Raw genomic sequence first — 27516 nt, 5'->3', positions numbered from 1 at the left:
GGGCCTTGGCAAAAGCCCCTCTGTCTGAGCACACATAGGCTGCGGTCCCGCTGGTAGCTATGTGGCAACTTTGGGGCAGAGACTGATCTGTTCTGATCTTCTGTCACAGGAATGGTATGAGGAACATTCCAGGAAAGAAGAATCTCAGATACCATTGCAAGAGTCTGCATCTGCTTCCCAGAGTTCTCTGAAGCCCCTGAGTCTCCGACAACGTTCCCAGACTGTCATCTAGGCCTGGCTAGTGCAAGCTGCCTTCTATGCAATAACCTAGAGTATTACTTCACAGCATATATGTTGGGATAATGTATATAGATCTGTTCCATGTACTGGTTGGCGTTAGGGATAAAAGCTCTTCCGTTAAGCAGCAAAAAACCAGGTGGACTCTGCTACAACCAGACTGAGCACAATGCCTGTGCTCAGCACAGAGCAACCTTCATGGACAGAAATGGAGACTTTCTCCCTCTGAGCTGCACCCCAAGCTCATGCCTGCTGTTTGTCTTAGCAGTAACACACCCTGGGGAAAGGGATGTGTAATCCATTAACAGCAGGAAATGTGCTAAGGCTACATGCTTACAATTAAAAGGCCCTTTTTGAAAGTCTGCTTCACTTAAAGGGTACTATTACCTAGGAATAAGATCAGGGAGGGAGGTGGTTTTTGCTTGGTGTTTTGTTTTTGTTTTTTTCCTCTCTACCCTCTTTTTGCAAAGCAAGAGGAGGTGGTATGGAACTTCAGCACTTCTGGAGAGCAGTCTGCCTTTTCCCTCCTTTTTGGAACACCTAGATGCACTCCCTGTAGTAGATGCAGTTCTGACTGTTGAATTTAGCTGTCCCTGAGTCATTCTGGCAGCTGGTGCCAGAACTGAGGGGCAGAAATCTTGTTGCATTATGACCATAGTGGGGACAGGAATTTAGGGAGACAAACTCTTTGCTGTAGCTGTCCGGTATCTGCATCTCTGCAGGTCGGTTATGCCCACGGCACTGCCTGGGATCAGAATCACCTCTGTAAACCCCTCAGCTCTCATCTTCATAGGGAAGGGTGACTGCAGGGTGAGCTCTGTCACTTAGCCACCTGCTTGTAAATGGCAAGTCTTTGGCTAGTCATTAATTCAAATAGATGACTGGGAAGGAGAAGACTTTGCAGCTCCAAACCCGTGGCTTATTTCTGCTTGGGTCTCAAACTTATGGATAGAGAGTCCATCAAATAGTATTGCTTGTTGGCCCTCAGGTAGGTCATTGCTTTGTTTAACAGGAGGGTGAGTCAGCGCAGCAGCATTCCTCCTCCCTCATTCTCACCCATGCAGAACTGTTCCTCAAGCTGGTAAATGCTGACAGGGTCAGATCTTAGGACGATCCTCTGCTGAAGAGCTTTACTGTTCCCTTGAATTCTAGATGCAGAACTGTGAAGGACAATGATTCTTCTCACCTGTCTGCCTTTCAGTGTCTGGCACGGAGGCTGCCAGACCTGGTAGCTGGGGGAGGATGAGGGAGGGGAAAAGGGCCTCCTTTGCCAGCTCTGACACGTTAATTCTGGAATTGTGGCAGGTTGCTTCATCTCTTGTGTTTCATTACTGCGAAGTGGTGACGGCCTGTCTCTGAGTTCCTTCCTTATCCTGTCACCACAGAAAGTGCTGAGAGTGAACAGTGTCTGTCAGCATGGAGGTTCCCCATACCTCTTGCAGCGTGATCTTTTCTCAGGTTCTGATTGCAGTGGATCTGACAGGGATGGGAGGCTTTCCCCTTCCTCTGCGTAAATCAGGCAGTGGGATGTAGGGAATGGGCACACATCCCACGTACCTGTTTTTTTTCTAAGTAGTACCAGCACGTGGCACAAGGACAGAGGGACAGGACTGACCCTACATGGGCACACAAAGAGCATTTTTTGGGAAAAGATGAGATTTTCAGAGGCAGGCAACATGATGTGTGCTCCTCATCTCTGAACATCCACATTTCCTGGGTGCCTCAGGGCAGCTCTTTGTTTCCCTTCTGGGTTCTGCAGGTGGTATGAAAGTACTTCTGAGCTGAACAGTGATGGACCTTAAAGGGCTGTTTTCCAAAGCATGAATTTGGTCACAGATTAATGAGCAGTGCAGCATTTGTCTTGCAGTTGCTCTGCGTGGGGCTGCAGACTGGGAGACTTACACACGTTAATCCTGGGGCTGGGGGAGATATTTCCAAGTTATGGGCAGGATGAGCTTTGTGAAGGTAAGAAAACAAAATGTGGCTATGAGTCACCATGGCAGGGCTGTCACTGACTTGTTCTGGAGCTGCAGCTTCATGCTGTGCTGCGGGGGCACTGACCTACTCACACGTGGGAGCAGGGCTCTGGCGTGGGGAGCAGCACTGAAGCCCCTGGACTGGGCTGTGGGGCTCGGGTGCTGCTTTTCTGGTTTCATACTGAGATGTGGGTTTGCCCCCACGTACACGCTGTATTATTTTTTAAGCAAGGAGGATCACAGAAGTTTACTTCTTTGAAAGGAAAAGAAGTTCGAATATGGGGCCTCTCCTACTACTTACTCTTCCTCCCCACCTTACCCACAGACTAATAACAATCATTTTGTAGGGAACGAGGGAGGAACACTGGAGGATTTTGTATGCTGGTCTTTTGTTTATAAAGATAATTTTATGGACGTGTCTGTAAAATGTTCTCTAGATTTTTCAAGCACACTAATAAAGAGCATCCTCAGCTTTGTAGAGGCAGCAGTTTGCTTTCCTCCTGCCCGTTTTTTCAGAAGCAGGGCTTGGTTTCAGTTTACAGATTGCCACATCCTTTAGAGAGGATCTGTGCCCGCCCTCTCTCTCCAGCGGCAACTGCTTGCAGGAGCACTTGTCACATGCATGAATTCTTGCTCCTGGCCCTTCCCAGCTCACGGCCCAGCTTCTTTCTGTGCCCCGTCAGTTTTCCTCTTTGTTACCGTAATACTTTCAAACTTATATTTTGTTTTTATAGCTCCCCCCAAGGGGTAGGAGGGGCTGCAGAAGCTGTTGCTCCTTCACCTCGGTGTCTGTTCTGCCTGGTGATTGTTGGAAGCTGGGGCTGGCTGTGGTAAACCCAGGGCAGAGTCAATAGCAGCCAGCAAACAGCATCGGAATTCTTGTGAAAGCACTTAACCAACCAGAGAAAGGAGGAATGATCCGGGCCCAGAAGGAGAAAGCAGCAGGCTAGGAGAGCTTGCAAGCTGACAGCAACAGAGTGCTGCTGACAGCAACAGAGGGCTGCTTGTGCAACTGCCCTCTGTCCCCGAAGAGCAGCACTGGGGTTACCCACAGAAGTGCATCCCACAGCGGCTGCAGCCAGTGCTGACCCGTGCACAGTGCTGCTGTGCCAGCAACTTCAGCTGCATGTGACTGCTGTTGGGAAACGTGCAGGCAGTGACCTCAGAGGAAGCTGTGGCCCCAGGTTGTGCTGCAGGGCCTCTGCTTCACCCCAAGCAGCTCCAGGTCCTCCCTGAAGCCCAGCCCTGCCAGGGCTGCACACACTGCCTTGCAGCAAACACCACCCGTGGAGGCTGTGTAGTTTTTAATTGCAAGTTGTCCAGTCTTACAGTGTCCAAACCTAGTTTGGCCAGAGCCTATCAGGCGTGTGGGAGCCTCTGAGTACCAAGTCCTTTGCTACAGCTCTGTCCACCCTCTGAGTATCTTAAGTTCAGGTTGAAAAATATTGCTAAAAAAAAAAAAAAAAAAAAAAGGTTTCCAAGGACTTGTTGTCAGCTTTGCGTGCAGAGCTGCTCTGGTGCTTTCCCTCACTGTAATACCTCCACTTGCTCTTTCAATTCACCTGCTGAAGGCTCACAGCCCCTTGCAATGACAGAGGTTCCCAGAGTTGCACTCAAGCCTTTACTTTCCAATTTCCCCATAGTTCGTGGCTGCCAGCCCCAGAGGAGCCCAGGTGGGGAGGTGAAGGGATATCCCAGTGTGTGCTCCCCCGCAGCTGCTCCAGTCCTCTGCCCTGGGGCAGCAGCCAAGCCTTTACCCTCATCCTTGTTCAGAGACACCCCAAGTTAAACGAAGTTCAACAGAGCAGAGCGAGGAGATGGCTAGTGCTTAACAAATCCTCTTTCTTTCCCAAAATATAACCAGCTCTCTCTCCAGAGAGCAAACGTGTGGTCCCGCAGGCTGCGGCAGGGCAGGGACATGGCCCTGCGGTGCTCAGGTGGCAGCCAGGTGGATCACCCGGAATTCGGTGAGCAGGGCCACGCAGAGAAAGACCAAGTAGTAGAGGATGAGGCAGGTGCCGTATGCCTTGCCCAGCTGGAAGCACTGTGCTGGCACCGCCACAAAGGAGAACACCAGGCTCAGTCCCAGGGCCCCAGCCAAGATCCACACGAGGAGGCTGTCAGGCTCCAGCTGATGGAGAGACAGAGGTACACCGAGTGACAAGGGGATCCTGCCAGTGCCAGCCCCACTGCACTGCAGCCAGCAGCCTTACCTTCACCACCATCTGGCTGTTGGTCATCTGCAGCAGGCAGCCCAGCCCCACACCCACCAGAATATCTGAGGCCAGTTCAGGGTGAAGAAACAGTGCAGCATCCCTCCCCAGCCCTGGGGGTGGGGACAGCACCATCCCTCTCTCCCAGCCTGGGTAAAGCCATCGAAGTTCAGAGTGCTTGAGAACAGGGGACTTTGGCACAGTCTGGGGCCCCCTGGGGAGGCACAGCCTCTTCCCTTGCCCTGTGTCAGATTCTAGGATGGATCCTGTGCAGCTCAGGTCCCTTAGAAGCAGGCCCAAGTAGCACCCCACCCTGCCACCCAGCACCCAGCTCCCTGAAGGATACTGAAGATGATGCCTCCAAAGCAGGCGGAGAAGGCCATGCGGGGGTAGCCCTGCCGTGCCATGGTGAGGTCAGAGAAGGTGTCTGCAGGGCAAGAACAGAAGATGCTGGGGGTGCCTGCATCCCACTGAGGTACGGTATGCCCCAAAGGCAGATAGCACAGGGCCCTTACCTCCAATGCTGTTGCCCCAGGCCAGTAGGGTCAGGCCCAGCACAGTGTTGCTCAGCTCGAAGATGATGCCCAGGGTCCGCAGGATGTTCACCAGCTCCGTGGCTGCTGCATTGATCCACATAGCGCTGGACAGGAATCCAAGGAAGGCAAATACCTGCCAGGACCAGGTAAGCTGGACCCTGGCTGCACCCTCTCGGGGCAATGGAGGCACGGTCCTTGCCCACATGGTGCTCAGGGCCAGGGGCACCTTACACAGTGGTATTTGGGTGGCTCTTCATTGTGTGTGGTCACAAAGACAATGATGGCCAGGACGGAGCCAGCCAGTGCAACCAGTGCCCAGACCGGGAAGACGCCCTGGATCTGGTACAGCCCATCTGCATCAGGGAGAGAGAGAGGGCAACCATGTGGCCCCACAGGCTGGGCAGGATCCTACCAGGCTGGGGGCACAGCACCGAGCCCTGTCTCCTGAAGCCAGTGCCCTCTGGCCCTGTTTCTCCCCCGAGACCTGGATAGAGGGGCCCCAAAGAGCTCAGTGCTGGGCCATGGCTGCAGTGGCACAACGGGAGGCCCCCACCCTGCTAGGAGACCCTGGGGGGGATGGAGAGGATGAGGCCACCCCATTGCAAGCGAGGCCTCCAGTGTGGAGCTTCGGGGCCATCCCAGTGTTAGCTCCTCCTCAGGGGCTGTGAGGGTACCACAGGCTCTTACAGGCCCCCGACTTAAGGGTGAAGATGCAGAGCAGGGGCCCGGTGACAATGTGCAGGCAGTTGAGGGGTCTCTTCCAGTTGAGGTCATCCTTGTCAGGGTCAACCACAGGCACAGTGAGCAGCAGTACCAGCTCCACAGGGACCTGGGAGGAAGGGGCTTGTGAGTGCCGCATCCCCCAACACAGTGCCCTTCTCCCATCCCCTCCTGCTCACCTTGAGCACCTTGAAGAGCCGCCAGTACCAGGGCTTCCTCCTCCACTTGTGCTTGTCCAGGGGGCTGAGGGCAGTGCTGAGGATGTGCAGCGAGGTCTCGTGGTAGGGCAGCAGGGGACGGTACTCCTCACCTGTGTGAGGTGTGTTCCACAGGGCTGTGTTCCTCAAGACTCCCCCAATCCGATCCACCGCTGGAGACAGCCCCACAGCCCACCCTACCATAGTCCCCGCAGTTGGTGCCTGAGGACTCCTGCTCCTCAGCGTCTGTCGGTATGGCTGTTGGGGAACAAGGAGAAAGTGGGAGGTGCTGAGGGATCCCCCCAGCACCGCAGAGTGCTTCTTACCTGGCTCCCATGGCCCGGGGGGGGGCGGCCCATCCCCACGCTGCCAGCGGTGAATCCACGTACACAGCACCACAGTGAAGACATAGAAGACGTAGAGCCCCAGGTACCCTGCCGTGGGGCCAGAGAGGTTATGGGGCCCCTGGGCTGCCCACCTACCCCTGCCCCACCGTGGTGCTCACCTAGAGCCTCCCCCAGTGTGATGTAGCCAAAGTAGAGGACCAGGAAGGTGAGAAAGACGGCCACCATGTAGAAGATGACGTCCCGGAGGAAGGGCCTGGAGGCTGCTGCAAAGGGCTTCACCAGGGCGATGCCGCCGGCCACCACCGTGGTCACAAAGATCCCGGCGCCTGCCAACTCAATGCAGCCCAGTCAGCAGGGTCCCGTGGCCCCCAGCCCCCCCGGCCAGCACAGCTCTCACCGAAGATGGCCCCAACTGCTAGCCCAGCCGTGCGTGGGTCAGAGAAGGCCACCACAGCGCTGAAGATGTCCGGCGCCCCATTGCCGAAGGCCAGGAAGGTGACACCATGGAGGGCAGGAGTCAAGGAGTGCCCCACCACGCCGAGTCCCTGTGATCCTTCCCTCCCCATCGCCCCACAGCCCCGCGCCCCCATCCACGTGAGGCCGAGGATACTGCCACGTTGTGGGACAGCTTCAGGTTGGTGGAGATGGCCGACAGGTTGGGGCAGAAGCTGGAAGGGCACACAGAGGGGTGACAGGGGCACGGGGCCGCAGCGTGGGACCGTTCCCGCTCCGCGCGCCCCCGGGACTACTCACAACTTCTCCGCCGTCACGCCGAGGATGACGAAGAGGTAGAGGAGCCAAAGCGCCTGCGGGCGGAGAGGTGCCGCGTCGCCCGTGGCCGAGCATTCCCCAGCCGGGGTCGCCCGCCCACCTCCCCCCCGTCCCCGCGCTTACGTAGAGGCTGACGGACAGCGGGAGCAGCGAGGAGGGGAAGGTGCAGAACGCTCCGCCGAGGTAGTCGAGGAAGCCGCCGTCCAGGCGGCAGTCCGGGGTGCCGCGCACGAAGCGGCACCGCTCGGAGCTGTTGCGCTTCCGCACCTCCCGGCACTGCGGGAAGAGCTGCGTGTCCCAGACGCGTCCCCGGCGGGCGGGCGGGCGGCGCTCACCCTGGGGTCGCGGCCGCTTCCGTCCCTGCCTCGGTTTTCCCCCTCCGTCACACATCCGTGGGGCGGCGGCAGAGGCCGACGCAAGGGCAGGCAGGACCCGTCACCCCCGCCGCCTCGCGTCGCCACTCACGTCCACGCCCCGGTCGTGTCCCACGCCGTCACCCCGGGTCCCCGCATCCAGAGCTGCCGGCTGCCCCGCGCGCTGGGACCCGTCGTGCCCCGCCAGCACCCCGGCCACACTCAGCGCTCCGGCCACGCGCAGCGCCCACAGCGGCCCCATCGCACCCCACGGCTCGGGGACAGCTCGGACACGGGGGTGGGGGGGGCTATTGCTAGCGGGGGGCGGGAGCCATGGCCGGGGGGAGAGACGGGGATAGGAGCGGGAGTGGAAATACGAATGGAAAGAGAAAACGGATAGAAATAGGAATAAAAACGGGAGAGAAAAATGGAAATATAAAACAGGATTAGGGTTAAAAATAGAACTAAAAATACAAGCAGAAATAGGAATTAAAAGAGGCCAGGGGCGGCAGCTCGGGAACGCGCCCCGGCGCCGGACCGAGCCGCCACGTCCCCGCTCCGCTCCGGTCCCGCAGGAGGAGGAAAGCGGGGCTGAGCGCGGCACGGAGACACCGCGGGGGGACCGAAATCCAGGGGATGGCGGAGACCCGACGATCGACGAGGACGAAGTCCCCCTGGGACCGGGGCTACCCGGGAACCCGCCCGCACTCGCCCCCGCCCCCACCGTGTCACGCAGCCCAGCCACTGTGCACGGGCAGCTGAGTGCCCCCCCGCCTTAAAGGGGCCGCCACCCTCCGCTCTTAAAGCGACAGCGCCTCTTTGTGGCACAGGAAGAAGGGGGCCGGGGGGGGCCACCCGGCGGAGCCCCCGCCGCCCCGGGACTGTCAGGGCACCGCGCTCGGCGTGGCTGTGGACACGGAGCCGTAGGTTGGCCTCGCGGCGTAGCGCCGCCGACACGGGCGTGCCAGGTCTCGGGTGGGCACCCGCGGGGGGGTCGGGGTGCGACCGGGCGGGTGCCGCAGGTCCGGGCCGGGGGAGCTGAGTGTTCCTCGCGGGTAGGGGGACTTCGAGCCCTCTGTTCCCGCTTGGCGCCTCCCGGGGACTTTGCCCGCTGGGTGCAACGGGGAGGGCGGTAAACAGCCGCGATTGCATAAGGCCGGGGCTGCCGCCGCGTTCCCGCGTCACCCGCGGTCCGTGTTACGCACTGCGCAGAACCCACGGCGGGGATGGGCGGCCACGGCAAGGAGGGGCCGTGGGGCTGCCCCCTGCCGGGCACGGCGCGGTCGGGGTCGGGGCGCTGACGGTCGCGTCTGTCCCGCTTGGGGCGGGGAGGGGTTTGGGATGGACAGGGAGGAGGAAGCGTGTAGGGCGGGGGATGTCGGGGGGCCGGGATGTCCGTGGGGTAACGGGTACCAACAGGGCAAGGGGCGACCGTAAGAGACCCGGGCGGCCGCCGCATGGGTGACGCGGCGCACGTCGTACACTGCCCTCCCCCTTTCGCCACGCCCCCGCCCCAGGCTCTGCCCCGCCCCTCCCGCGATGGCGGCGCTGCGGGCGCTGTTGGCGGCCGCCGCCGTGGCCGCGTGGGTACTGGGGGTCGCGTCCGGCCCGACCCCTCCGCCCCGCAGCGCCTCCGTGCTGCTGGAGCCCGGCTCGGGCCGGCTCCGCGTGCTGCCCGGCCGCCAGCCCGCCGCCGTCGCTTGGGCCGAGCTCACCGACCACATCCAGGCCGTCGGGTAAGGGCCCGGGGCCGTACGGGAATGTGCGGGGCCGTCCGCGGCCGCCCGGGCGCTGCCCGCTCTGAGCGCGCCCCTTGCTGCAGGTGGGCGTTCCTCGAGGTGTCCGCCAACGCGTCCTTCAACGACAGCCTGCAGGCGTACGCCGCGGGGCTGGCCGAGGCCGCCGTCACCGAGCAGGTGCGGGGCGCGGGGCGCGGGGCGCGGGGCGGTGCCGGCGGCGGTGGGTGCTAGCGCCGTGTCCGCAGCTCATCTACATGCACTGGATGAACACGGCCGTGGGCTACTGCGGGCCCTTCCGCTACGAGACGCAGTACTGCCGCCGGCTGCGGGGCTACCTGGAGGCCAACCTGGCCTGGATGGAGGAGCAGATGGCCTCCGGCCGCGACCGCGCCTACTGGCACCAGGTGAGGCCGTCCGGGCCGGGACCCCCGCAGCCCTCGGGAGCCGCCCCCGCACCGCGGCCCTAGGGTAGCGTCGGTCCCCGGCTTCCCCCCCCGTCTCCCTGCCACCTCCCCAGGTGCGCCTGGCTCTGCTGCAGCTGCAGGGGTTGGAGGACAGCTACCGCGGGCGCGTGGCCCTCCCCGCCGGCCGCATCTCTCTCTCGCCTTTCGGCTTCCTGTAAGGAAAGGGTCCGCTCCCGGGCTGGGCGCACTGAGCCCCCCTATACCGGCGCTAGGAGCGGCGCTCGGTGCGGGGTGCCCCGGCCCGATGCCCTGCCACCTGCAGCCTGCTGCAGCTGGGGGGGGACCTGGAGGACCTGGAGGCGGCCTTCAACCGCTCAGCCCCACGGCGCCTGCTGGGCTCCGGTTCCTGCTCAGCGCTGCTCAAGCTGCTGCCGGGCCGCCGGGACCTGCTGGTGGCTCATGACACCTGGGCACCCTACCAGTCCATGCTGCGCGTCATCAAGAAGTACACGCTGCCCTTCCGCACCGAACCTGGCAGTGCGTGCGGGGCTGGGAGCTGCTCTGTGCCCCCACCTGCTGCCTGACCCAGCGCTCTGCTCCCCCAGGCACTGCCCGTGTCCCGGGCAGCATCCAGGTGTTCTCCTCCTACCCCGGCACCATCTTCTCCGGAGACGACTTCTACATCCTGAGCAGCGGGCTGGTAAGTGCCGCTTGCACCCCCGCATCCCCTGCCGGCCCCGCTCAGCCCTCCCATCCCCACAGGTTGCGCTGGAGACCACCATTGGGAACAGTGACGAGGCACGCTGGCGGTACCTGCGGCCTCAGGGCAGCGTCCTGGAGTGGCTGCGGAACATTGTGGCCAACCGGCTGGCCCGCAGCGGTGCTGAGTGGGCCAGTATCTTCCAGCGCTTCAACAGTGGCACGTGAGTGGAGTTGGGGTGGGGGGAGAAACATCCCCTTCTCAGAGCGGCCACCAAAGGACATTGTGTCTTCCTGCAGGTACAACAACCAGTGGATGCTGGTGGACTACAAGGCATTCTCACCGGGGCAGGCTGCCCCACAGCAGGGCCTGCTGACAGTGCTGGAGCAGATCCCGTGAGTGCCTCTTGCCCCCCAGTGCCCGGCCCGCAGGTTGCCCAGTGGGCCGAGGTGGACTTCCTTTGCTGGTTGTGGCCCTTCTGCCATGGTGTGACAGCAGCGTGGCTGCTGCTGACAGCTCTCCTGCATGTGGGTGTTGGCCCCCGGCACCCTGCTCGGGACCCCCAGGTGGGTTTTCCCTCATCCCTACTGTGCTTTGCCTTCTGCTCTGACTGCTGCCATCCTCCCGCCACAGGGGCTTGGTGATGGTGGCTGATAAGACAGAGCTGCTGTACAAGCAGGGGTACTGGGCCAGCTACAACGTGCCGTAAGCTTCATCCGGCCTCACTTTTCTGCCCAGCCCTACCGTCCTATGCTGAGGGCAGGCGAGACTGACTGTCCCTGCCCCCCCCCCGTCCAGGTACTTTGAGGAGATCTTCAATGCCAGCGGGAACCTGGAGCTGGTACAGAAGTATGGTGACTGGTTCACCTATGACAAGAACCCTCGTGCCCAGATCTTCCGCAGGAATGAGACGCAGGTCCATGATGTGGACTCCATGGTCCGTCTGATGAGGTGGGTGCTGCCCCTGGTGTCTCCTCCCAGCTTTCACCCCCAGGGGTTTTCCAGCTCTTGTGTCAGATTTTCACCGCAGTTGTCGTATTCCTTCCTGTGCCATCCGTCTCTCCCCATTGCCCGGCAGGTCCAACAACTACCTGCAGGACCCACTGTCACAGTGCCAGGGCTGCAACCCACCCCACAACGCTGAGAATGCCATCTCTGCCCGCTCTGACCTCAACCCAGCCAACGGCACCTACCCCTTTGCTGCCCTGCGCCAGCGCTGCCATGGCGGCACCGACACCAAGGTGGGCACAGCCCTGGTCCCTGCCATGCTGTCACTTCCTGGCGCTCACATCTCCACATCCCCCCCTGCCAGGTCACATCCTTCGGCATGGCCCGCACCTTCGGGCTAGTGGCTGCCAGCGGGCCGACGTGGGACGACGTGCCACCCTTCCGCTGGAGCACATCCCCCTGCAGCCACCTGCTGCGCATGGGCCACCCCGACCTCTGGAGGTTCCCTCCCGTCAAGGTCCGATGGGACTGAGGCAGCTTGGTCCTTTTTCTGCAGGATGGGGGGCTTTTTATGCCAGCTCCCTTTTCCTGCGGGATGGGGGGCTGCAGGGAACTGCCCCCCACATTTTTCTCCCCGTGCTTCTCTCACCATTTGCTGCTGTGTAATGGGCTGTGCCCCATCGATGCCACTGTGCCTGGGGTCAGTCCGTGGGCTCTGACCCTGGTCCCAAAACCAAATACAGAAGGAAGGCCTCCCACAGGGCTCCTCATTCTGGGAGGCTGTCCCTGGAAGAGGGGTTCCAGGAGGTAGGGGCTGGCACTGGGACAGCTGCATGGCAGGGAGGGGTGAATGGCCAGGGTTGATGTAACAAATAAAATGCTGTGTGTGCAATGGAGGTGCTGGTGACTGCACTTCATGCTCTGCCAACGTTCTGTGGTGTATGCTGCAGTACCCCCATGTGGGGGTATTGTTCTGGTGTGCTTCCCCCTCTGCTGGGTGCTGCCCCAGGAGCATAGAGCAGTGCCTGCAGCGCAGTGCTGGGAGGCAGCGGGTCGGGGTTCTTGACCTCTGCATCAGACTGCTCAGCAATGCCTCCTTTGGGTTCCTGGCAGCAGCAGCATGCACAGCCCCCAGCTGTGGGCCAGCTGGAACATGCAAGTTCCAGTGAGGGAGCGGGGGGCACCACCTGCCCCAGGACAGGGTGATCATCCTTGTCCCTTTTGTTTCCCCTCTTCGGCCACCTGTGTGCCCCCCCCTCCCACCCCCCAACCCCAAAACCTGTGGTGCAAAATCCTCTTACTGCAGCTCCCTTGATCCGCTCCATGCGGCGCGGCTCGTTAGAAATAACGAGGTAATTACTGGGGGATTAATGAGCTGACAGTGCTTTGAAGGTACGAGGTTCCCACCGGGTCCAGGCTGGCTGATGTCCCACGGCCTCGGACCCGGCTGTGCCCCTGTCACTCCTGGCACACACCGGCATTTGTCACCTCCAGAGCAGACCTGTCCTGCCAGGACCCGTCCTCCTCCTCCTCCTCCCTGCCTGGGGCAGAGCCGGCTCTGAGTGGGTGGGGAGGGGGGGGGCCTTACCGGGAGGTTGATGAGAAGGGGCCGTCCCAGGGCAGAGCAGGGCGGCTGGCCCCACAGCAGTGCAGCCCTGCCGGGAGCCCTTCCCCCAGCGCTCGCTGTGACCGGGCCGCGCTGTGCCAGTTCCGGTGCCAGCAAGCCGTGGTACGGCCGCCTGGGAGGGCTGACCGCCATCCTGGGCCAATGGGACAAAGTCCTCCAAATCTGCTGGCAAAGGACGCTGCCGGCGAAGGAACCGGGGGCGCAACCGCAGCCTCTCCGACGTCGCTTTGCCCTCCTCTGTCCCCAGACATCGTTCTGGGACGTGCGGCAAGCCCCGCCGACACCGGGTACCACGTGCCACCCCGTGGCCATGGCAGCCCAATGCGGGGGGGGTGAGAAGCCCTTCCACATCGTGTCGCCGCTTCTGGAGAGCCTGCCCCTGTCCCGGGCAGCAGGGACCCAGGTCTACATGAAGCTGGAGAACGTGCAGCCCACCGGCTCCTTCAAGATCCGGGGCGTTGGGCACCTCTGCCAGGAGGTGGGTGTGCTACGTGGGTGTGCGGCCTCGGGACACCATGGGGACGTATGGCCACGGCCTCCCTCTGTCTCCTTCCCTCCCCACAGGCTGCCAGGAAGGGCTGCCAGCGCTTTGTTTGCTCCTCAGGTAGGAGGAGCTCAGGGGGCTCGAGGGGGCTATGGCATGAGGGTGCTGCGGAACACCCCCATGCTTCCCTTTGTCCGTGTGCCTTCCCACTGGGTTTTGGGGCTTGGGCTGATCCAGGTCGGGTCCCCTCCCCACTAGGACAGTTTGTCCTTTGGGTCTGGGATGAGCCGGGGGGGGGGTGGGGGGAGGAAGGGGGAATTGCTCAACCCTCTACTTTTGACAGGCGGGAATGCAGGCATGGCTGCAGCGTATGCAGCCAGAAAGCTGGGGCTGCCGGCCACTGTGGTGGTACCCAGCAGCACCAGCCCCAGCACTGTGCACAGGCTGGAGGAGCTGGGGGCAACGGTGGAGATCTACGGGAAGGTACAGCACCTGCACCCCAAACAGTGGCTTGGGGGGCATCATGGCCCTCTGTGAGGCTGTGGATGTGTGCAGACCCAGCGTCCCTGTCCCAAAATGCGTCACCCACACCCCGCTTGGGTTTCCAATGCCCTCATGGCAGCAAGGGAGGGGTGATGGGGACGCCACACTGGAGCTGGCTGTAGCCCCACTGAGTGTCCACTGCCTCCCAGGTGTGGGATGAAGCCAACCAGAGGGCCTTAGTGCTGGCGCAGAATAAGGGCTGGGCCAGCATCCACCCCTTCGACCACCCCTTGCTGTGGTGAGTGCCACTCGCCCCTGTGCTCTGGACAGGACACAGGCAGCCACCCACTGTCCCCATCCTGCAGGCAGGGCCATGCTAGCCTGGTCCTGGAGCTGAAGGATGCGCTGGATACAAAGCCTGACGCCATCGTGCTGGCGGTGGGAGGTGGGGGGCTGCTGGCTGGAGTGGTGGCTGGGCTGCAGCAGGTGGGATGGCTTGATGTCCCCATCATCGCCGCTGAGACCTGGGGGGCCCACAGCTTCCACGCGGCGCTGAAGGCTGGGCACCTCATCACCCTACCCGACATCACCAGGTGGGTGCTGGTGTCAGCACGAAGGCACCTCCTTCACCGTAGGGGTCCCCAGTGTGATGGGGCATAGAAAGTGCAGGGGGCTTTGCCTCTGGTGCGTGTTATGAGTTGGCAGGTTTCAGCCAATGCTGTAGTGGAGCCCCAGGGGGACAAATGGTCCCAGAGCTACTCTGACTGTTCTCCAGTGTCGCCAAGTGCCTGGGGGCCAAGACGGTGTCAGCGCGGGCGCTGCAGTGTGCCCAGGAGATCCAGGTCATTTCAGAGGTGGTGGAGGATGCCGAGGCCGTGCGCGCTGTGGAAAGTTTCCTGGGTGAGCAGGGCACAAGGACAGGGACTGTAGAGGGGTGTGATAAGGACACGCACTCAGCATGACTCCATCCCTGCAGATGATGAGCGGATGCTGGTGCAGCCAGCGTGTGGCGCAGCACTGGCCCTGCTCTACTCGGGGCGATTGCAGCAGCTGCAGCGTGACGGACACCTGAGGACCCCGCTGGGCCGCGTGGTGGTGGTGGTCTGCGGTGGCAGCAGCATGACGGCCGCACTGCTACGGGACCTGAAGAACCAGCTGGGCCTGGAGTGACCCTCATGCCACCCCGTGGCCTCCTGTGCTGCAGTGATGGCTGCTGGACGTGCCCCACACCTATTGCTGTGCAGGGTGGGGAAACTGAGGCATGGCAGCGTTCCTCCCTCTGACCCCAAAAAATGGCCCTGGGGATAGCTGTGTCCCTTGAGCCGCTGTGGCTGACACTGACCACGACTTCCCACTCCAATTAACAAATGCTTCTTCTCTGACTGATTACTTTGCTACCGTCTCAATGCATTATTATTCTAATGATTATTAATTGTTACAGTCTCCTCCTGTTCCTGCTGCACTGTCTGCAGCCAGGTGGTTCCTTGGCAGGGCTGTGGGGCCTTGCTCTTGCTGGGGCTCGCAGCTCTGACTGGAGCCCAGTTTACCATTGCTCCAACTCACAACAGTTGATCTATTTCACTCCAGTGTCCATTTTGCCCTTTCCTGCCCCAAAACCCCTCTCAGCCTCCTCCTGCCCCTCTGGAGCAGCTAATAAGACTCCCCTTGCCCAGCTGCCTCCCAGGAGCCCTCTTCTCCCCACCTTTTTTTTTTCCCTTTTCCCCAGTAAATCCCCTCGGCCTGGTCGGCCCACGCCATGCTTCACGGTGGACCCACTCCGTAAATCAAATCCCCACCGCTCCACTGTGGGCAGTATCTTATGTAAAAACATGTTTCTAGGGAGCGCCAGAGGCTGGAGAGTCTTATTATAAAGCACACAATTAATTATAAGGAGTCAGCCCAACCTCCTCCCACAATTTTTTATCCTGGGTCCAGAACCAAATTACTTCCCAGATTCTACAAACCGGCCTCACACAGAGCCCCCACTTCGCCCCAACCCTTCCCCCCTGCAGCCTGGGATGGGTGCTGTGGGTTGGTGCACCCCGCAATTAGCAGAACAGTAGTAACACAATGCTCATAACAATAGCAGGCAGCGCATGCCCTCGTGCTCCGTTTCGCAGCCCTCATAATGACAGCAGCAGGGGGTCTCACCAGCCCTCACACCACCCATATGCACCCTATTGCCCTGGGGTCCCACCAGGGCTGTACTGTGCCTCAGTTTCCCCTGTGCTGAGTGCTTCAGGTGCCCCCGTCTTGGCTGCGGCCCCTCATTACCACTCATCATGGCACAGGAAGGATAAATTCCTCCGCTTGGCTGAACAGGGAAAATACGCAGCGAGGTGGCTGCCTGTCATCCATCACTGGCTCTCGGCAGCACCGCCACGCCGGGACTTAAAATTCAGGTCAGAGAGAGGGGCTCTCAGAAGCCAGCAAGGGAAGGTAATTTATTCTGTTTATATCTTTTTACTGCAAGACAAGGCGGGGGGGCGGGGGGAGCACACTCTTGCCTTGATTTTGCATTTTAAATATTAACTTGGCGCCACTCATCGCTCAAACCCCACAATGAAAGGGACCAGGTGCCGGAGCAGGTAACTAAAATGGTTTTTATTCACATCAAACAACACGAGCTGGTCACACTGACAACCTCCGCAAGAGGCAGCAGGGACAGGAAACCCACGGTGCGCTCAGAACACAACTTTTTGTCTTCCTTTTCCATTCTCTTTTTCCCTTTCCCCCCCACCCCACTCTATCTTCTCTCCTTCTGCTCACCTCCACCCTTTCCCAGCCTCCAAAATAGAAAAAACTCAGAGCTTCCGATGACTAAAAGTACAATAAATAATCAGTAAACACAAAAACATACTTTATTTGTTTCTCCTTTATACAAAATAAAGAAACTAGAAGCAAAAACTATAATACATCCTCAGACCGCGGGGCCGGGGGGGGCTCGGCCCTCCTGCATTGCCGCACTGCTCGGGTGGGTTTTGTTCTCTCTGGTTTTCTCTCTGTTTCTGTTTGTTTTTCCCATTTCTGCCTCTTCCCGGGTTTCCCAAGCTCCGCACACCATCCCCACTCATCCATCACCAAAATTCTGGTCCAAAACCACCTTCTCCTCGGGGATAAAACGGGATCGGTGGGAACAAGGGCCCAGGAGGGGGCTTAGGGAGGGTCCTGCTGTCCCCCATTCCCCCCACCGTAACAGAGGCTGAGGAAGGGGATAATTAAAAAGGGTGCAATTAGCGAGTGGGGAGCCCCGCGGCAGCCCCCGCACCGGTGGGACCCGTGTCCTGGCGAGTTCAGCTTTGGTCCGAGAGCGGCGGTTCCGACGCGGCGGGGGGAGCTCCGGGCCGGGCCGGGCGCGCTTCGCCCCTCCCCCCCACTCGTAACAGCACGGGGGTGTGGAGCGGTGCGGAGCGGTGCGGGCGGGCGGGGAGGTAGCGCGGTGTCCCCGCACGGGGAGGGGGGCGCGGCGGGAGGATGCAATCGGATGTCGGAGGGCGGCCGCGGCGTCGGGGGGGCCGATATCCGTCGATGGGGCCGCGACGAGCCGTGCCCCGGGGCTGAGGGCGGGGGAGTCCTCCCCCTCGGCCCTACCACACCGCTGCCTCGCTGAGCTCCGGGTTGGGGTGCGCGAGTGCCCCGCTGTAGCCGCTATTGCTGGACATGGAGAAGGGCGGGCTGGGCCCCCCACTGAAGACCTCCCCCGGGATGGGGTGCAGCGAGCCCGTCATCCCCGGCTCGGGGCTGGGGGTGTCGGGGTGCGAGATCATATCCGTGTACCTTTGGTTTTCTGAGGAGTGGTGTCCGCTAAGGGGGGGCTCCAAGGGTCCCAGGGGAGTGGAGCCAGGTCCTGAGTTCTGAAGGTAGCTGGGGTCGGCCGGGGACTGGGCCTGGGAGGGGGGCCCATGGGGGAAAAAGTCATAGTTGCCTCCCGGGCCGTAGTAATCACCTTGGTAATCTGCAAAGGTGGGAAAAGGTTGGAGATGGTCCCCAAGGCCACCACCCCGAGCATCTGCAGGAAGTAGGGCTGCACCCCCATGCAGGCATGAGCATGTCTCCCCCCGCCCCTCCAAAATACCCTCCTGGGGTGTTTGGTGCTGCTGGAATGAACGTTGGGCTGGGCAGGGAGAAAAATGGGACCCTCCATCCTAATGGCTGCAGTGCTGGTGGAACGGGAAGGGGTAGAGGTGGAGAACAGGAGGGGCTGGGGGCAGCCCCGGGGGGGAGAAGGTGGGCACAATTTTGTTCTTGGTTACAAGTGAAAAATATATGCGTATATACACATATACATATATATACATGCATGCATGCATTTATATATATGGATAAAATATATATATATGTATCTAATAGGAAGATTTATATAAACGAGATCTATAAGTAAAGAGGAAGTATAGGAGAAAGATAAAAATAAAATGGGGAATACTTACATATAGGAGGAAGAATATACACCATATCTATATATATTAGTCATAGAGGGGTTCTGGCAGCAGCAGAGGCAGAGGGAAATTGGTGAGAGCACTTTGCCCAGAAGCGGGATATATTGTTCCAAATACCATGGGGTTCCCTGTCCCACCCCGTCCTGTCGGGGTGGCGGTGACCTTCCATATGCTGGAGGCCCAGGGCGGTAATTGGGACAAATGCAGCCTGAAAGGGGCACAAAAGCTCGCAGCTGGGGCTTTGTTTCCCGGGAGAGGGGCCGTGCTGCTGCCACCGCCACCACTGCCACCACCCCGAGTCTGGGCAGCAGGGGAAAGGGAGAGCTGAGATGGGGAGGAACAAAGGCAGGGAAGGAAATTGGGGAAGAATGCGTTGGGATGACATTGGGATGGGACCATGGGCCCACCTCCCTCACCTCCGTAGTACGTGTAGGGCGTCGAGCCAAGCATCTCAGACTCATCGAGGCGGCCACCCAGGGGCCGCATCCTGCGCGGGCTGCGGAAGAAGGCGTGCCGGCGGGCGCCCAGTGCGCTCAGCTGCTTCATCCGGCGCTCCTTGGACCGGCGGTTCTGGAACCAGACCTGCGGCCAGGCCGGCATCAGCACTCAGGGCCAGGTTGCGGTGGGGACCCCAAATCCTCAGGGCCAGCCCTCCCCACTTAGGCCAGGGATGGATGGGGGCAGGGCCGGGATATCTCGCTGGAAGAGATTTCCCAGCTTGGGGTTGTTTTCATGCTAACCCCTGCTGATTAACACCCTGGGAGGCAGGGAAAGGGTTCATTAAAGCCCCGGCACCTCCCTGCGTCCCGTGGGGTGCACCATCCTCGCAGCCTGTCTGTCCCCGGAGAGTTTTCTCCAATGGGAGAGCAAGATAAAGGAGGGGATAAATGGGGTGGTCACAGCAGGAGGCGGAGAGGGGACTGAAAGCAAGCTGGCCGATGGGGAAGGGAATAAAAGGGAAGAGCAGTGCAACAGCTTTCCTTGGGGCCATTCTCCCTCCAAAGCACAGCTCTACTGGCCTGGGGGGGATCTGTGTTATTTCCCCCCACATCTGGGCACATCTGGAGTGCACACATGTCCCGCGGGTTCTGCTCCCCTCCTCCGGGAGCTGGGCTGCCCGCAGCAGAGCTGGAGCTTCCTCCCCTGTTAACGCTGCTAATAAAGCCCATTAATCCCTTCATTTCCACAGGGATTTTCTTGCCGGGGGGGGGGGGGGGGGGGAGGGGGGGGGGGGGCAGCGCAGTAGGAAGGTACAGGTCTGCCTGCAGGGTGCAGTGGCCTCTCCTTTCTCCACCTGCTGTGCTCACATGGAGGGCCCCATCCACATCCCCATCCCTTCCCTGCTGCCATCCCAAACTCTGCTGTCCCAGATCTGCGTGGGTCAGGTCGATGACCTCCCGGGACAGCCCAGTGACCTCATGGGCGGCAGTGGGATAGCTGTGGGGTGACCATACCTGGATGACCCTCATGTTGAGGCCCGTCTCCTGAGCCAGTTGCTCACGGATGTGCCGGGTGGGCTTGGGAGTGGCCGCGAAGGCAGCTTTGAGGGTCTCCAGCTGCTTGGCCTTAATGGTGGTGCGGGGCCCCCGCCGCTTGGTGCCCGAGTTCTGCTCCTCGTTCTCGTTGTTGGTGGTCTCCTTGTCTGAGGAGGTGGAATTGTCCGTCTCCTTGGTGTCGTCCTGCATGGGGTCCTGGAGATCCGGGGACAAACTCCTGTCTGTACATGAGGACACTGTAAAGGAGACCCAGAGAGGGGGGTGGGGGGGGGCAGATGGCTTAGGAGAGAGATCAACCCCCCTCTCCACTGCCCTCCCCTTCCCACCGAGTCTGGATGCTTTTCAGGAGAGGGGACGGGATGCTGGGCAGCAGCAAGGGGTGCAAATGGCTGTTGCCCCCGGGAAAACCTGAAGCACCCCAAACAACAATGAGCTCGGGCTGAGCATCTCACAGTTCAGCCCCCTACATCTGAAAGGCAAACTTGGCAGCACCCCCCGCCCACTGCTGCACAGGAGCTGCGCCGCTGGGAGGGGGCACGCTGGGGAGGGGGCATCCCCACCGAGCACCCCACAGCCTCCGACGCTTCCCCTCTCCCCCCACACTGTGCTTCTCACACCAGGAGCCTGGATGCGCCGCTGGGAGAAATGCAAGAATGTAGGGGCTCGGGGGGGGGGTCCGGTCACTGCCTTGAATATGGCTCACCTCTCCCAGCCGCCCCCCCAGACCACCCAGGCCAAGCTCTACTCGCCTCGCTCACAGCAGCGGCCCCACTGACTCGCGTGGCAGGATCCGGCCCCGGGTGCTGGACGGAGAAAGAGCCCACGGCAGGGGGTGAGCACGGGCGGCCGGCACTGCTGGGCCAGCAGGAGGGGGCCTGATCCCGCGGTCCTGACGCAGAGACAGCTTCCAAGGAAGTCAAATGGGAGCTTTGCCTCTGGGTGAAAGGAGGCGAAGGATCAGGCCCTCGGCGCGGGGGGACCGGGCAGCCTCGCAGGGGGGGTCCCGGGATCGGAGGGTGCGTGGGGAGCTCGGTGGGGGCCGTGCGCGGGGCAGCCTCGGGCTCCACGAGTGTCTGCGTCCCGCAGGGAGCACGAGGTGAACGCTCGCATCCCAAATCCCCCCCCCCCACCTCCCCCACCCCGGTCCACGGGGCGCTGTGGGGCCAGAAAAAGAAACCTCGGCACCGGCAGCTCCGGGAGCGGCTCCGGGAGCGGCACCGGGAGCGCTGCGCTGCCCGTGGGGAGCGGGCAAGACTCGGCCCCGCTGCGGTTCGGTTCCCCGGGCTGCGCCGCGCGTACCTGAGTTGAGGCTGCCTTCCTTCAAACTGGGAGAGTTCAAATAGTCCTCTTTGCAAACAAATTTGTTTTCGTCTATGATATACAGTTCCTCGCCCGTGGAGAGCTGCTTGTTGCAAACCATGCAGGTGAAACAGTTCAGGTGGAACACTTTGTTCCGGGCTTTCCGGACTAGGTCGCTGGGGGAGATGCCCTGGGAGCAGCCGGCGCATTTGGTGCCAAACCTCCTGGAGGGGAGAAAGGCGAGAGGTGAGAGCTGGGACAGGACCGCGCCTCTCCTCTCTCGTCTCCGCGGCCCCCATCCCCACCCCATCCGAATCTTGGTTTTCGGGTTCCCAGAAAGGTGCACTGGGGCAGCCCCAGAAGGCGAGAATTTCTTTCTCCGTGCCCACCGGGGAAGAATTTCGGTCTCCCCGCGCACCCAGCACATCGTTGCGGGACCGGGGGGTGGCAGCGGCTGCGGAGCCGGGGGCACTTCGGGGTGCTGTGCAGGCACCCCGCGCTCCACGTTTTTTTTTTTTTTTTTCTTTTCTTGGAACCACTGCTTTACAGAGCTCCGGTTTCCCTTTTCCAGGAGATGTTTTTATTTTTATTTTTGTTTTTTTCCAGGGAAGGCGAAAATTCAGAAAACGAACTCCCCGAGGTGGGAGAAAGAAAACCAAAAACCAAACCAAAAAAAAAAAAAAAAAAAAAAAAAAAAAAAAAAAAGAAGAAGAAGAAAAAAAAAACACAAAACGTCTCACAGCGGCTGCCAGCCTTCGGGAGCCGGGGCTGCCAGGCCCGGGAGGGACACCGAGGCTCTCCTTTTCCCTCTTGGCCGCGGCACAACTTCAGCCCCCCGCGCTCCTGCCCGTGACGTTGATGTAGTGAAGGCATTACAAGTCGTAAGTCATTTTCCCCTTCCCATGCCGGCCCCTAATTTCCTCCTCGGCACCTTATCGCAGTCATTAGGGGCGTTTAATGTGCTGCGCAGCGTGGGGGCCCCCGGGCTGGGGTGCTGCACAAGGAGCGGCGTTTAGGTGAGGAAAGGCTGAGGTGGTGGTCGCGAGGGGGTGAACGACCCCAGCCCTGAGGCCCCCGGGCCTGCTGCGAGGCGGGGACGGCGGCAAAACGGACCACGGGCCCGGCTGCTTTCGGAGACAAGGTCATCCGGGGCGGGGGGGCGAACAGCCTCGCTCCCCGGCTCGGGATGCAGTGCAGCCCCTGGGCACCGCGGAGCCGGGACCGCGCCGGAGGGATGCGGCGAAGACCCACGGAATAGATGGATGAGGGTTGGAGGGGCGTCCCCCAGGCGGGGGCCCCTAAGGTCCCAGAAGGAGCCCCGGGGTCCTGTTACACCGCCGGGATGGGAGCAGTGGTTCTGCAGCCCCTGGAAGGGGTTGTGATTGCTGAGGGCTCACTCACCTGAAAAAGTCATTCTTGCAGTAGAGTTTTCCTTCCCTGGAGAAGCATTTCTCGGTCAGGTTGCATTTGCACTCGCAGCACTGGACGCATTTGATGTGCCATGCCCTGTCCAAGACGTTCAGCAGGAAGCGGTCCAAAATCGGCCTCTCGCAGCCCGCACAATGCACCATCATCACCGCGCCGAGAAGGAAACACGCAGACCAAAGGAATCAGCCCCGCGCCGGCACACGGCGGGGTCTCAAAAATTCAGACGTCGGGAAGAAAAATACTATTAAAAAAAAAAATCCCCCAAACCAGAACCAACCAACCAAAATAATAATAATAATAATAATAATAATGATAATAATAATAATAATAAAAAAGAGCGAGAGAGAGAATAAAAATAATAAAAAATAAGAAGAATTTTAAAAAATCAGAAAAAAAATCAGGGAGGGGGAGCCGAGACGCTGTCAAGTTCTTCCCCCTCTTCTCTCCCGAGCCTCGGTAGGAAAAAAGCCGTGCCCCGAGCGAGAAAAGCCCGAGCCCCCCCGCGAAAGCCCCCCGAGTCCCTGCGGAGCGGGCGGGGAGCGGCGGGCGCGCTGCGTGCGGGTGCGGGAGGGGTGCATGAACGCCCCCGCAGCGGCCGGCGGCCCCGGTGCCTCGCTGTGCTCCGCCGCCGCGCCGCCACTCTCATGCTGTCCCCATCGCCAGCTTTGTCCCCCGCCTTAGTAATTCGCGCATCCTTATTCAGATTTGGTGACGTGGGGGCCCGCGTCGGGCGGGAGGCGGCCAATGGCAGCGCAGTGGCCATGGTAACCTCTTAATTTATAGCATATCTAAATTGGCTCCAGCCTTGTGCTTGGCACAGAGGGAAAAAAACAACGCGCCTCTATTGTTGAGGGTGGCTTGTACCTGCGCCGCCAAGTGAGTACGCACCTGGCCTGGGGTGCCGGGGCGGGGGGGGGGGGGGGGGGCGGTTTCTGCTCAGCCTTTCTCTCTCTCTCTCTTTTTTGAATTCTTTCTTTGATGGGGATGTTCGTTCCGGGGGTCCCGAATGGGGACGGGGCGGCCGTCACCTGTTCTGTCACTGTTTGCACCACTCCCGCAGCTGTTCCCCTTTCAGCCTGCACTGTGCCCGGGGTGGGCGGTGAAAGCACGAAGAGGGTGAGGGTGAGGAGCGGGGGGAGGAACCCGGGGGTGGGGACAGAGGAGACGAAAAGTTACGCGGCTTCGCGCAATGCCGTGCCCCCCCGCCGGCCTTTGTCGCGCAGCAGTGTCCCCTCCGGGCCGCTCCGTCGGGAGGAGAGGGGCTGACACTGAACGAGAGGGGAAAGGGGGGCGAGGAGGAGGAGGGGGATGCCTGAGCCGGGGGTCGCCGCACTTCTCCGTTGTTTGTGCTCTTCAGTTTCAGGTGCGGCGGAGCTGCGACAACCGGCGGCGGCGAGGGACACCGGGACACCGGGCTTCGGAGCTGGGGTGGTCCTCCCGTTTCTCCCTTCCCCGCGGCCGCCCCTCTATATCCTCGCTCTTTCTCCGCATCGGGGAGGAAGGACCACAGCGGCCGGGCTGAAAGAATCTCAGTAGCGGCCAAAAAAGAAACCTCAAATCCGCAGGAAAAGGGCATCGTCGGGCAGGGGAAGGAGGACTGGTGAGTCTGGGGAGAGAGAACCGAAGAGAGGAAATGCGGAGACCGCCAACAAAATAAATGAAAAGAGAGGAGGAGAGAAAAGAGAAAAAAGAGAAAAAGCAAGAGGGAAAATAAAACGAAAAATACAGAAACCAACCAAACAAACAAATAAACAAAACAAAAACAAAAACAAAAACAACAGCCGCAGAAGGAAACAGCAGACAAAAAAAAAAAATAAAAATAGAGAGAGAAAGAGGAGGAAATAATATCAAAAAAAAAATACCCCAAAAAATCGAGGGGAATGAGGAAAAAAATAAATAACTAAACTAAACGAAAAAGGGAGGAAAAAGAAAGGAAAGAATGAAGATAAAAGAAAAAGAAAATAAAAGAAATGAAGATAAAAGAAAAAGAAAAGGAAGCAAAGGAAGATAGGGGAAAAGGACGAAAAGAAAAAGGCAAATAAAAATTATGAGAGAAGAAAGAAACAGAGAAGCAAACAGGGAAAACAACAGAAGAATGAAAACGAAAGGATGGATGAATTAAAAGGAAGGAATAAGAGAAAGAATAAGAGAAAGAAAATAAAGGAAACGAAAAAGGGAGAGCCAGGAAAGAAGCTCCCGAGAAAGCGAGCAAGAAGAGGTAGGAAGTGAAGGAAAACAAAGAGAGGAGGAAATTAAGAAGGCAGCAACTGGAAAAGAACGAAATAGGAAGGAAAAGGGAAGCGGAGCTCAGAGCAGACACCGCTCGGCCCCGAGCCCGCTCCCGCAGCGCCTCCGCCAAAGTTTGCCCTCGGTCTGCTCCGCTCCGCGGTGCTTTGTGCTGCGGGAAGCGGCGGTGAGGGGCCAAACCTCGGAGCTGGGCGCATCTCGGCGCAGCCCCGACCCCGCAACTCTCTTTGCGGCAGCGCGGCCGGGCCCGGACCCAGCGAGCTGTTCGCCCGTGTGCGTGCGTGCCCGCAGCGATGTGCTGCGCACACCTTTGCACGCACACCTCCGGGCGAGGGCAGCGTGTGGGCGGCGGAGCCGCTTTTCACGTTTGATTTTATTTCCACGGCGGCTCCCGGTGCGCCCCGTCGGCGCCGTGCGGGGCTCCGAGGCCGCGCTGCGGTACCGGACCCCGGGACCCCCCGTGACCACCATGCGGGTGGGGTCGCGGGCACGAAGCGCTGCGCTCCCCGCCGGGCTCGGCCCCCCGTTTCGTTCGAAAGCCAAAGAATAAATAAAGGCAACGGGGAGGGGAGAACGAAAACGCAGCCCGGTGGCCCCCCAGCCCGCCCCCGCCAGACACATTCCCTTATGGTAACAGCTGGTAATTCAGGCGGCGGAATACCGCCTGTATGTAACTAATAAACCTATTGTGTTTTAACAGGGCAACGCGTAGAGGAGCGGCGTCGCTTATACAAGATGTTGATGGAATTTACTATATAAAAAAATCCCCTTTCAAGAATAAAGTGTATCAACTTACAGCACAACAAGCGACAGAGGGATAAGTGAAACAGACAAAAGACAAACAAGATAATAATCTGTTTCCAATCAGTTAAGCCCTGTAGAATTTGTAATACGCGGTTCGCATATTCCCCCTGTGTTTTGTAATTAATTATCTATCTGTTGGGATGCTCCGCCGACGACTTTGTTGATATTTCCAACTAGTTTTGGTGGAGTCGCCGGGGAGCGCGGAACAGCGCGGAGAGCGGGGCCGGGAGCCGAGCCCGATCCGCGCCCATCCGCGGGGCTGTGCAGAGCTGTGCGGGGCTCCCGCCGCTCGCGCCCCCCCTCACCCCCTCCCGCTCACCCGGCAAAAGCGGGACAGTACGGTTTTAACATTAAACAAACCCAGCAAGCATCTCCTTGCCAGGCCATAGGCGTTTCTGAGTGACTGCGTTACAAATTGTAAATTTAAATAGCTCACAGGATTCATTACCTCCCGCGTCTGATTTCACCCAGCCGTGAAAAATTGTCCTGGTGTACCACTGAGAAAGGGTTTGCTGCAAAGAGCCCCGGTCTAATCACCAGCTTTCTCTCTCCAACAAAAGTGTAATTATTTTGTTTTGGGTGTAAATATAACCCACGGTACAAAAAAAAAAAAAAAAAAAAGAAAAAAAGAAAAAAAAAAAAAGAAAAAAAAAAAAAGAAAAAAGAAAAAAAAAAGAAAAAAAAAGATAAACCTCCAGCAGCGTCTGAATGCATTAAGCAGACGTTTAAAAGGATCCGTCCTAAATTAATACTAAGTTTAAAGGGGGGGAAGGCGGTTGGAACGTGGAAATTTCCGCGTGCTGCGGGTGGCAGAGGTGCGAGTGCGAAGAGGTGCGCTCCCACCGCCCGACCCCGCGCACAAAGAGCCGCGCAGCCCCGCGCAACGGCGCAGCCCCCTCCCTCCCATCAGGTCCCCCGCTTTTCCCATCTCGGTGCCGGGGTGCGGGGCCCCCCCGCCCGGCCCGAGGCTGTTTTGTTGAAAGGTGGAAAGGGGGTGGGGTGGGGAGAGAAAACAAACAAACAAACAAATCCTCCTCCCCCGCCAAACCGCGATCCAAATGAGGGATCGGGGGATTTTCTTTCTTTCTTTTTTTTTTTTTTTACCCCTCTCTTTTCTGATTTTTAACGAATTGATTATTTCCTTCCCTCCGAGCTCCAGCCCGGGCTGTCGGAGGAAGGAGAGGCACAAAACGAAAGCCGGCGTCAAGGTGAGGCCCCGGAGAGGCGGAGGGCTCCGCGATCAGGTTCGCTCGGTGCCGTTTAGAGAGGGTGGGGGGCAGGTGGGAAAGGGGAAAAAAAGAAAGAAAGAAATTAAAAAAGGACAAAAAAAAAGAAAAAAAAAAAAACCCAACCAACCAACCAAACAAAAAAACCAAGCAAGCAAGCAAGCAAGGAAACAAACAAAAACCCAGACCCACAAAAGCAGGGGAGGGGAAGCCGCGCGGCTGCGGGATGGCGCGTGTCCCCGGTGCCGGCAGCCCCGACCCGCCGCCTCCCGTTCCGCTCCTCGGGGGCAGCTCCAGCCCTCTCCCCGCCCCGGCCCCTCCGCTGCCTCCCATTGCCCCGTCCGCAGCTCTGGGCCGGATTTCGTGGGGCACGGATTTCTCTGGTGTTTCATCGTTTGCTTCCCCCTTCCCTTCTCAGTGCTGTTTTAATCTGTTGATTTTATTATATATATATATATATATAGTATACTATATACTTCCTCCCCCCCCCCACCCCCTTCCCCTGCGGATGGCAGTAATTGGAGAAGCTTTAATTGTCCCCCCCCCCCCCCCCCCGGGCCCCTCCTAGATCCTGCGCGGTCTCAGGGCCCCGTTCTCGTCTCTGCTCTCCGCGGCGCTGGCCGCTCCCTGCTTTCCCTCCGCGGGTTCCCGCTGCCCCCGCACCCTGGCTCTGCCGCTCTCTGCGGTGCCGCCGTCGGCTGGACAAAGCCGGGCTGAGCCACGCGTCTCGGAATAAACGAAGTGGAGGCTGTCAAGCCCGCAGCGTCAGAAACTTATTTACTTGGAGGTTGTGAAGAACTCGCTCCAAATTTCCTCGAGCGATCCTCGGCCCCCTCCAGCCTCCC

At 59.7% G+C, this 27516-nt stretch overlaps 5 protein-coding genes and 1 long non-coding RNA gene across 17 annotated transcripts in view; 4 read left to right on the top strand and 2 right to left on the bottom strand.

Annotated features, from left to right (window-relative positions):
* The window catches only part of CATSPER4 (cation channel sperm associated 4), a 55285-nt gene extending 52594 nt beyond the window's left edge, over positions 1 to 2691 (top strand). For 5 of the 8 annotated variants that reach the window (XM_025155738.3, XM_004934490.5, XM_046901423.1 and 2 more), the window contains one exon: positions 110 to 2691. In XM_025155738.3, coding sequence (XP_025011506.1) covers positions 110 to 232 — 123 coding nt within the window. In that variant the 3' untranslated portion in view covers positions 233 to 2691. The remainder of the gene's footprint in view (positions 1 to 109) is intronic. The other 3 variants (XR_001469170.4, XR_003077919.3, XM_004934492.5) reach the window with 3 other exon arrangements.
* Positions 2692 to 3500: 809 nt separating this feature from the next.
* SLC8B1 (solute carrier family 8 member B1) lies at positions 3501 to 8907 on the bottom strand. 3 transcript variants are annotated; one of them, XM_046901185.1, is made up of 16 exons: positions 8556 to 8907; positions 7463 to 7664; positions 7121 to 7273; positions 6980 to 7032; positions 6837 to 6894; positions 6624 to 6729; positions 6385 to 6552; positions 6206 to 6313; positions 6081 to 6137; positions 5862 to 5992; positions 5650 to 5791; positions 5194 to 5315; positions 4942 to 5095; positions 4773 to 4853; positions 4427 to 4491; positions 3501 to 4344 (listed from the first exon to the last, which is right to left on the bottom strand). In XM_046901185.1, the coding sequence occupies exons 1-16, from the start codon at positions 8807 to 8809 to the stop codon at positions 4147 to 4149; spliced, it is 2052 nt and encodes a 683-aa protein (XP_046757141.1). In that variant the 5' UTR covers positions 8810 to 8907; the 3' UTR covers positions 3501 to 4146. The 3 variants fall into 3 exon arrangements, with proteins under 3 accessions (XP_046757141.1, XP_046757142.1, NP_001383446.1); NM_001396517.2 differs by lacking the exon at positions 8556 to 8907 and having other exon boundaries at positions 4036 to 4344; positions 7463 to 8025; XM_046901186.1 differs by lacking the exons at positions 7463 to 7664; positions 8556 to 8907 and having other exon boundaries at positions 4942 to 5113; positions 6624 to 6728; positions 6980 to 7402.
* Positions 8866 to 12037, top strand: PLBD2 (phospholipase B domain containing 2). Of its 2 annotated transcripts, XM_015294865.4 has the most exons (12): positions 8866 to 9086; positions 9173 to 9266; positions 9335 to 9493; positions 9607 to 9707; positions 9816 to 10030; positions 10099 to 10193; positions 10256 to 10416; positions 10493 to 10588; positions 10827 to 10898; positions 10992 to 11144; positions 11272 to 11434; positions 11506 to 12037. In XM_015294865.4, exons 1-12 carry the CDS (start codon positions 8890 to 8892, stop codon positions 11671 to 11673), a joined length of 1674 nt encoding a protein of 557 aa, XP_015150351.1. In that variant the 5' UTR covers positions 8866 to 8889; the 3' UTR covers positions 11674 to 12037. The 2 variants fall into 2 exon arrangements, with proteins under 2 accessions (XP_015150351.1, XP_015150352.1); XM_015294866.4 differs by lacking the exon at positions 10827 to 10898.
* Positions 12038 to 12953: 916 nt separating this feature from the next.
* On the top strand, positions 12954 to 15123 carry SDSL (serine dehydratase like). Its single transcript, NM_001198643.2, has 7 exons — positions 12954 to 13246; positions 13333 to 13372; positions 13596 to 13735; positions 13945 to 14033; positions 14101 to 14328; positions 14511 to 14635; positions 14712 to 15123. Exons 1-7 carry the CDS (start codon positions 13079 to 13081, stop codon positions 14903 to 14905), a joined length of 984 nt encoding a protein of 327 aa, NP_001185572.2. The 5' UTR covers positions 12954 to 13078; the 3' UTR covers positions 14906 to 15123.
* A 300-nt stretch (positions 15124 to 15423) lies between these two features.
* LHX5 (LIM homeobox 5) lies at positions 15424 to 23064 on the bottom strand. Of its 2 annotated transcripts, XM_004934489.5 has the most exons (6): positions 22368 to 23064; positions 20967 to 21190; positions 19626 to 19903; positions 18588 to 18753; positions 17513 to 17690; positions 15424 to 17389 (listed from the first exon to the last, which is right to left on the bottom strand). In XM_004934489.5, the coding sequence occupies exons 1-6, from the start codon at positions 22538 to 22540 to the stop codon at positions 17323 to 17325; spliced, it is 1086 nt and encodes a 361-aa protein (XP_004934546.1). In that variant the 5' UTR covers positions 22541 to 23064; the 3' UTR covers positions 15424 to 17322.
* Positions 23065 to 23207: 143 nt separating this feature from the next.
* Positions 23208 to 25762, top strand: LOC124417238. Its single transcript, XR_006931595.1, has 2 exons — positions 23208 to 23270; positions 23752 to 25762. It is a non-coding gene; the product is annotated as an uncharacterized LOC124417238 (long non-coding RNA).
* The last annotated feature ends 1754 nt before the right edge of the window (positions 25763 to 27516 follow it).

The sequence above is a fragment of the Gallus gallus genome, chromosome 15 (genome assembly GCF_016699485.2).
Source record: "Gallus gallus isolate bGalGal1 chromosome 15, bGalGal1.mat.broiler.GRCg7b, whole genome shotgun sequence".
In the NCBI taxonomy this organism is placed as follows: Eukaryota; Metazoa; Chordata; class Aves; order Galliformes; family Phasianidae; genus Gallus; species Gallus gallus.
The sequence above is the reverse complement of the archived record's forward strand: the minus strand, read 5'-3'. Positions and strand labels throughout refer to the sequence as shown.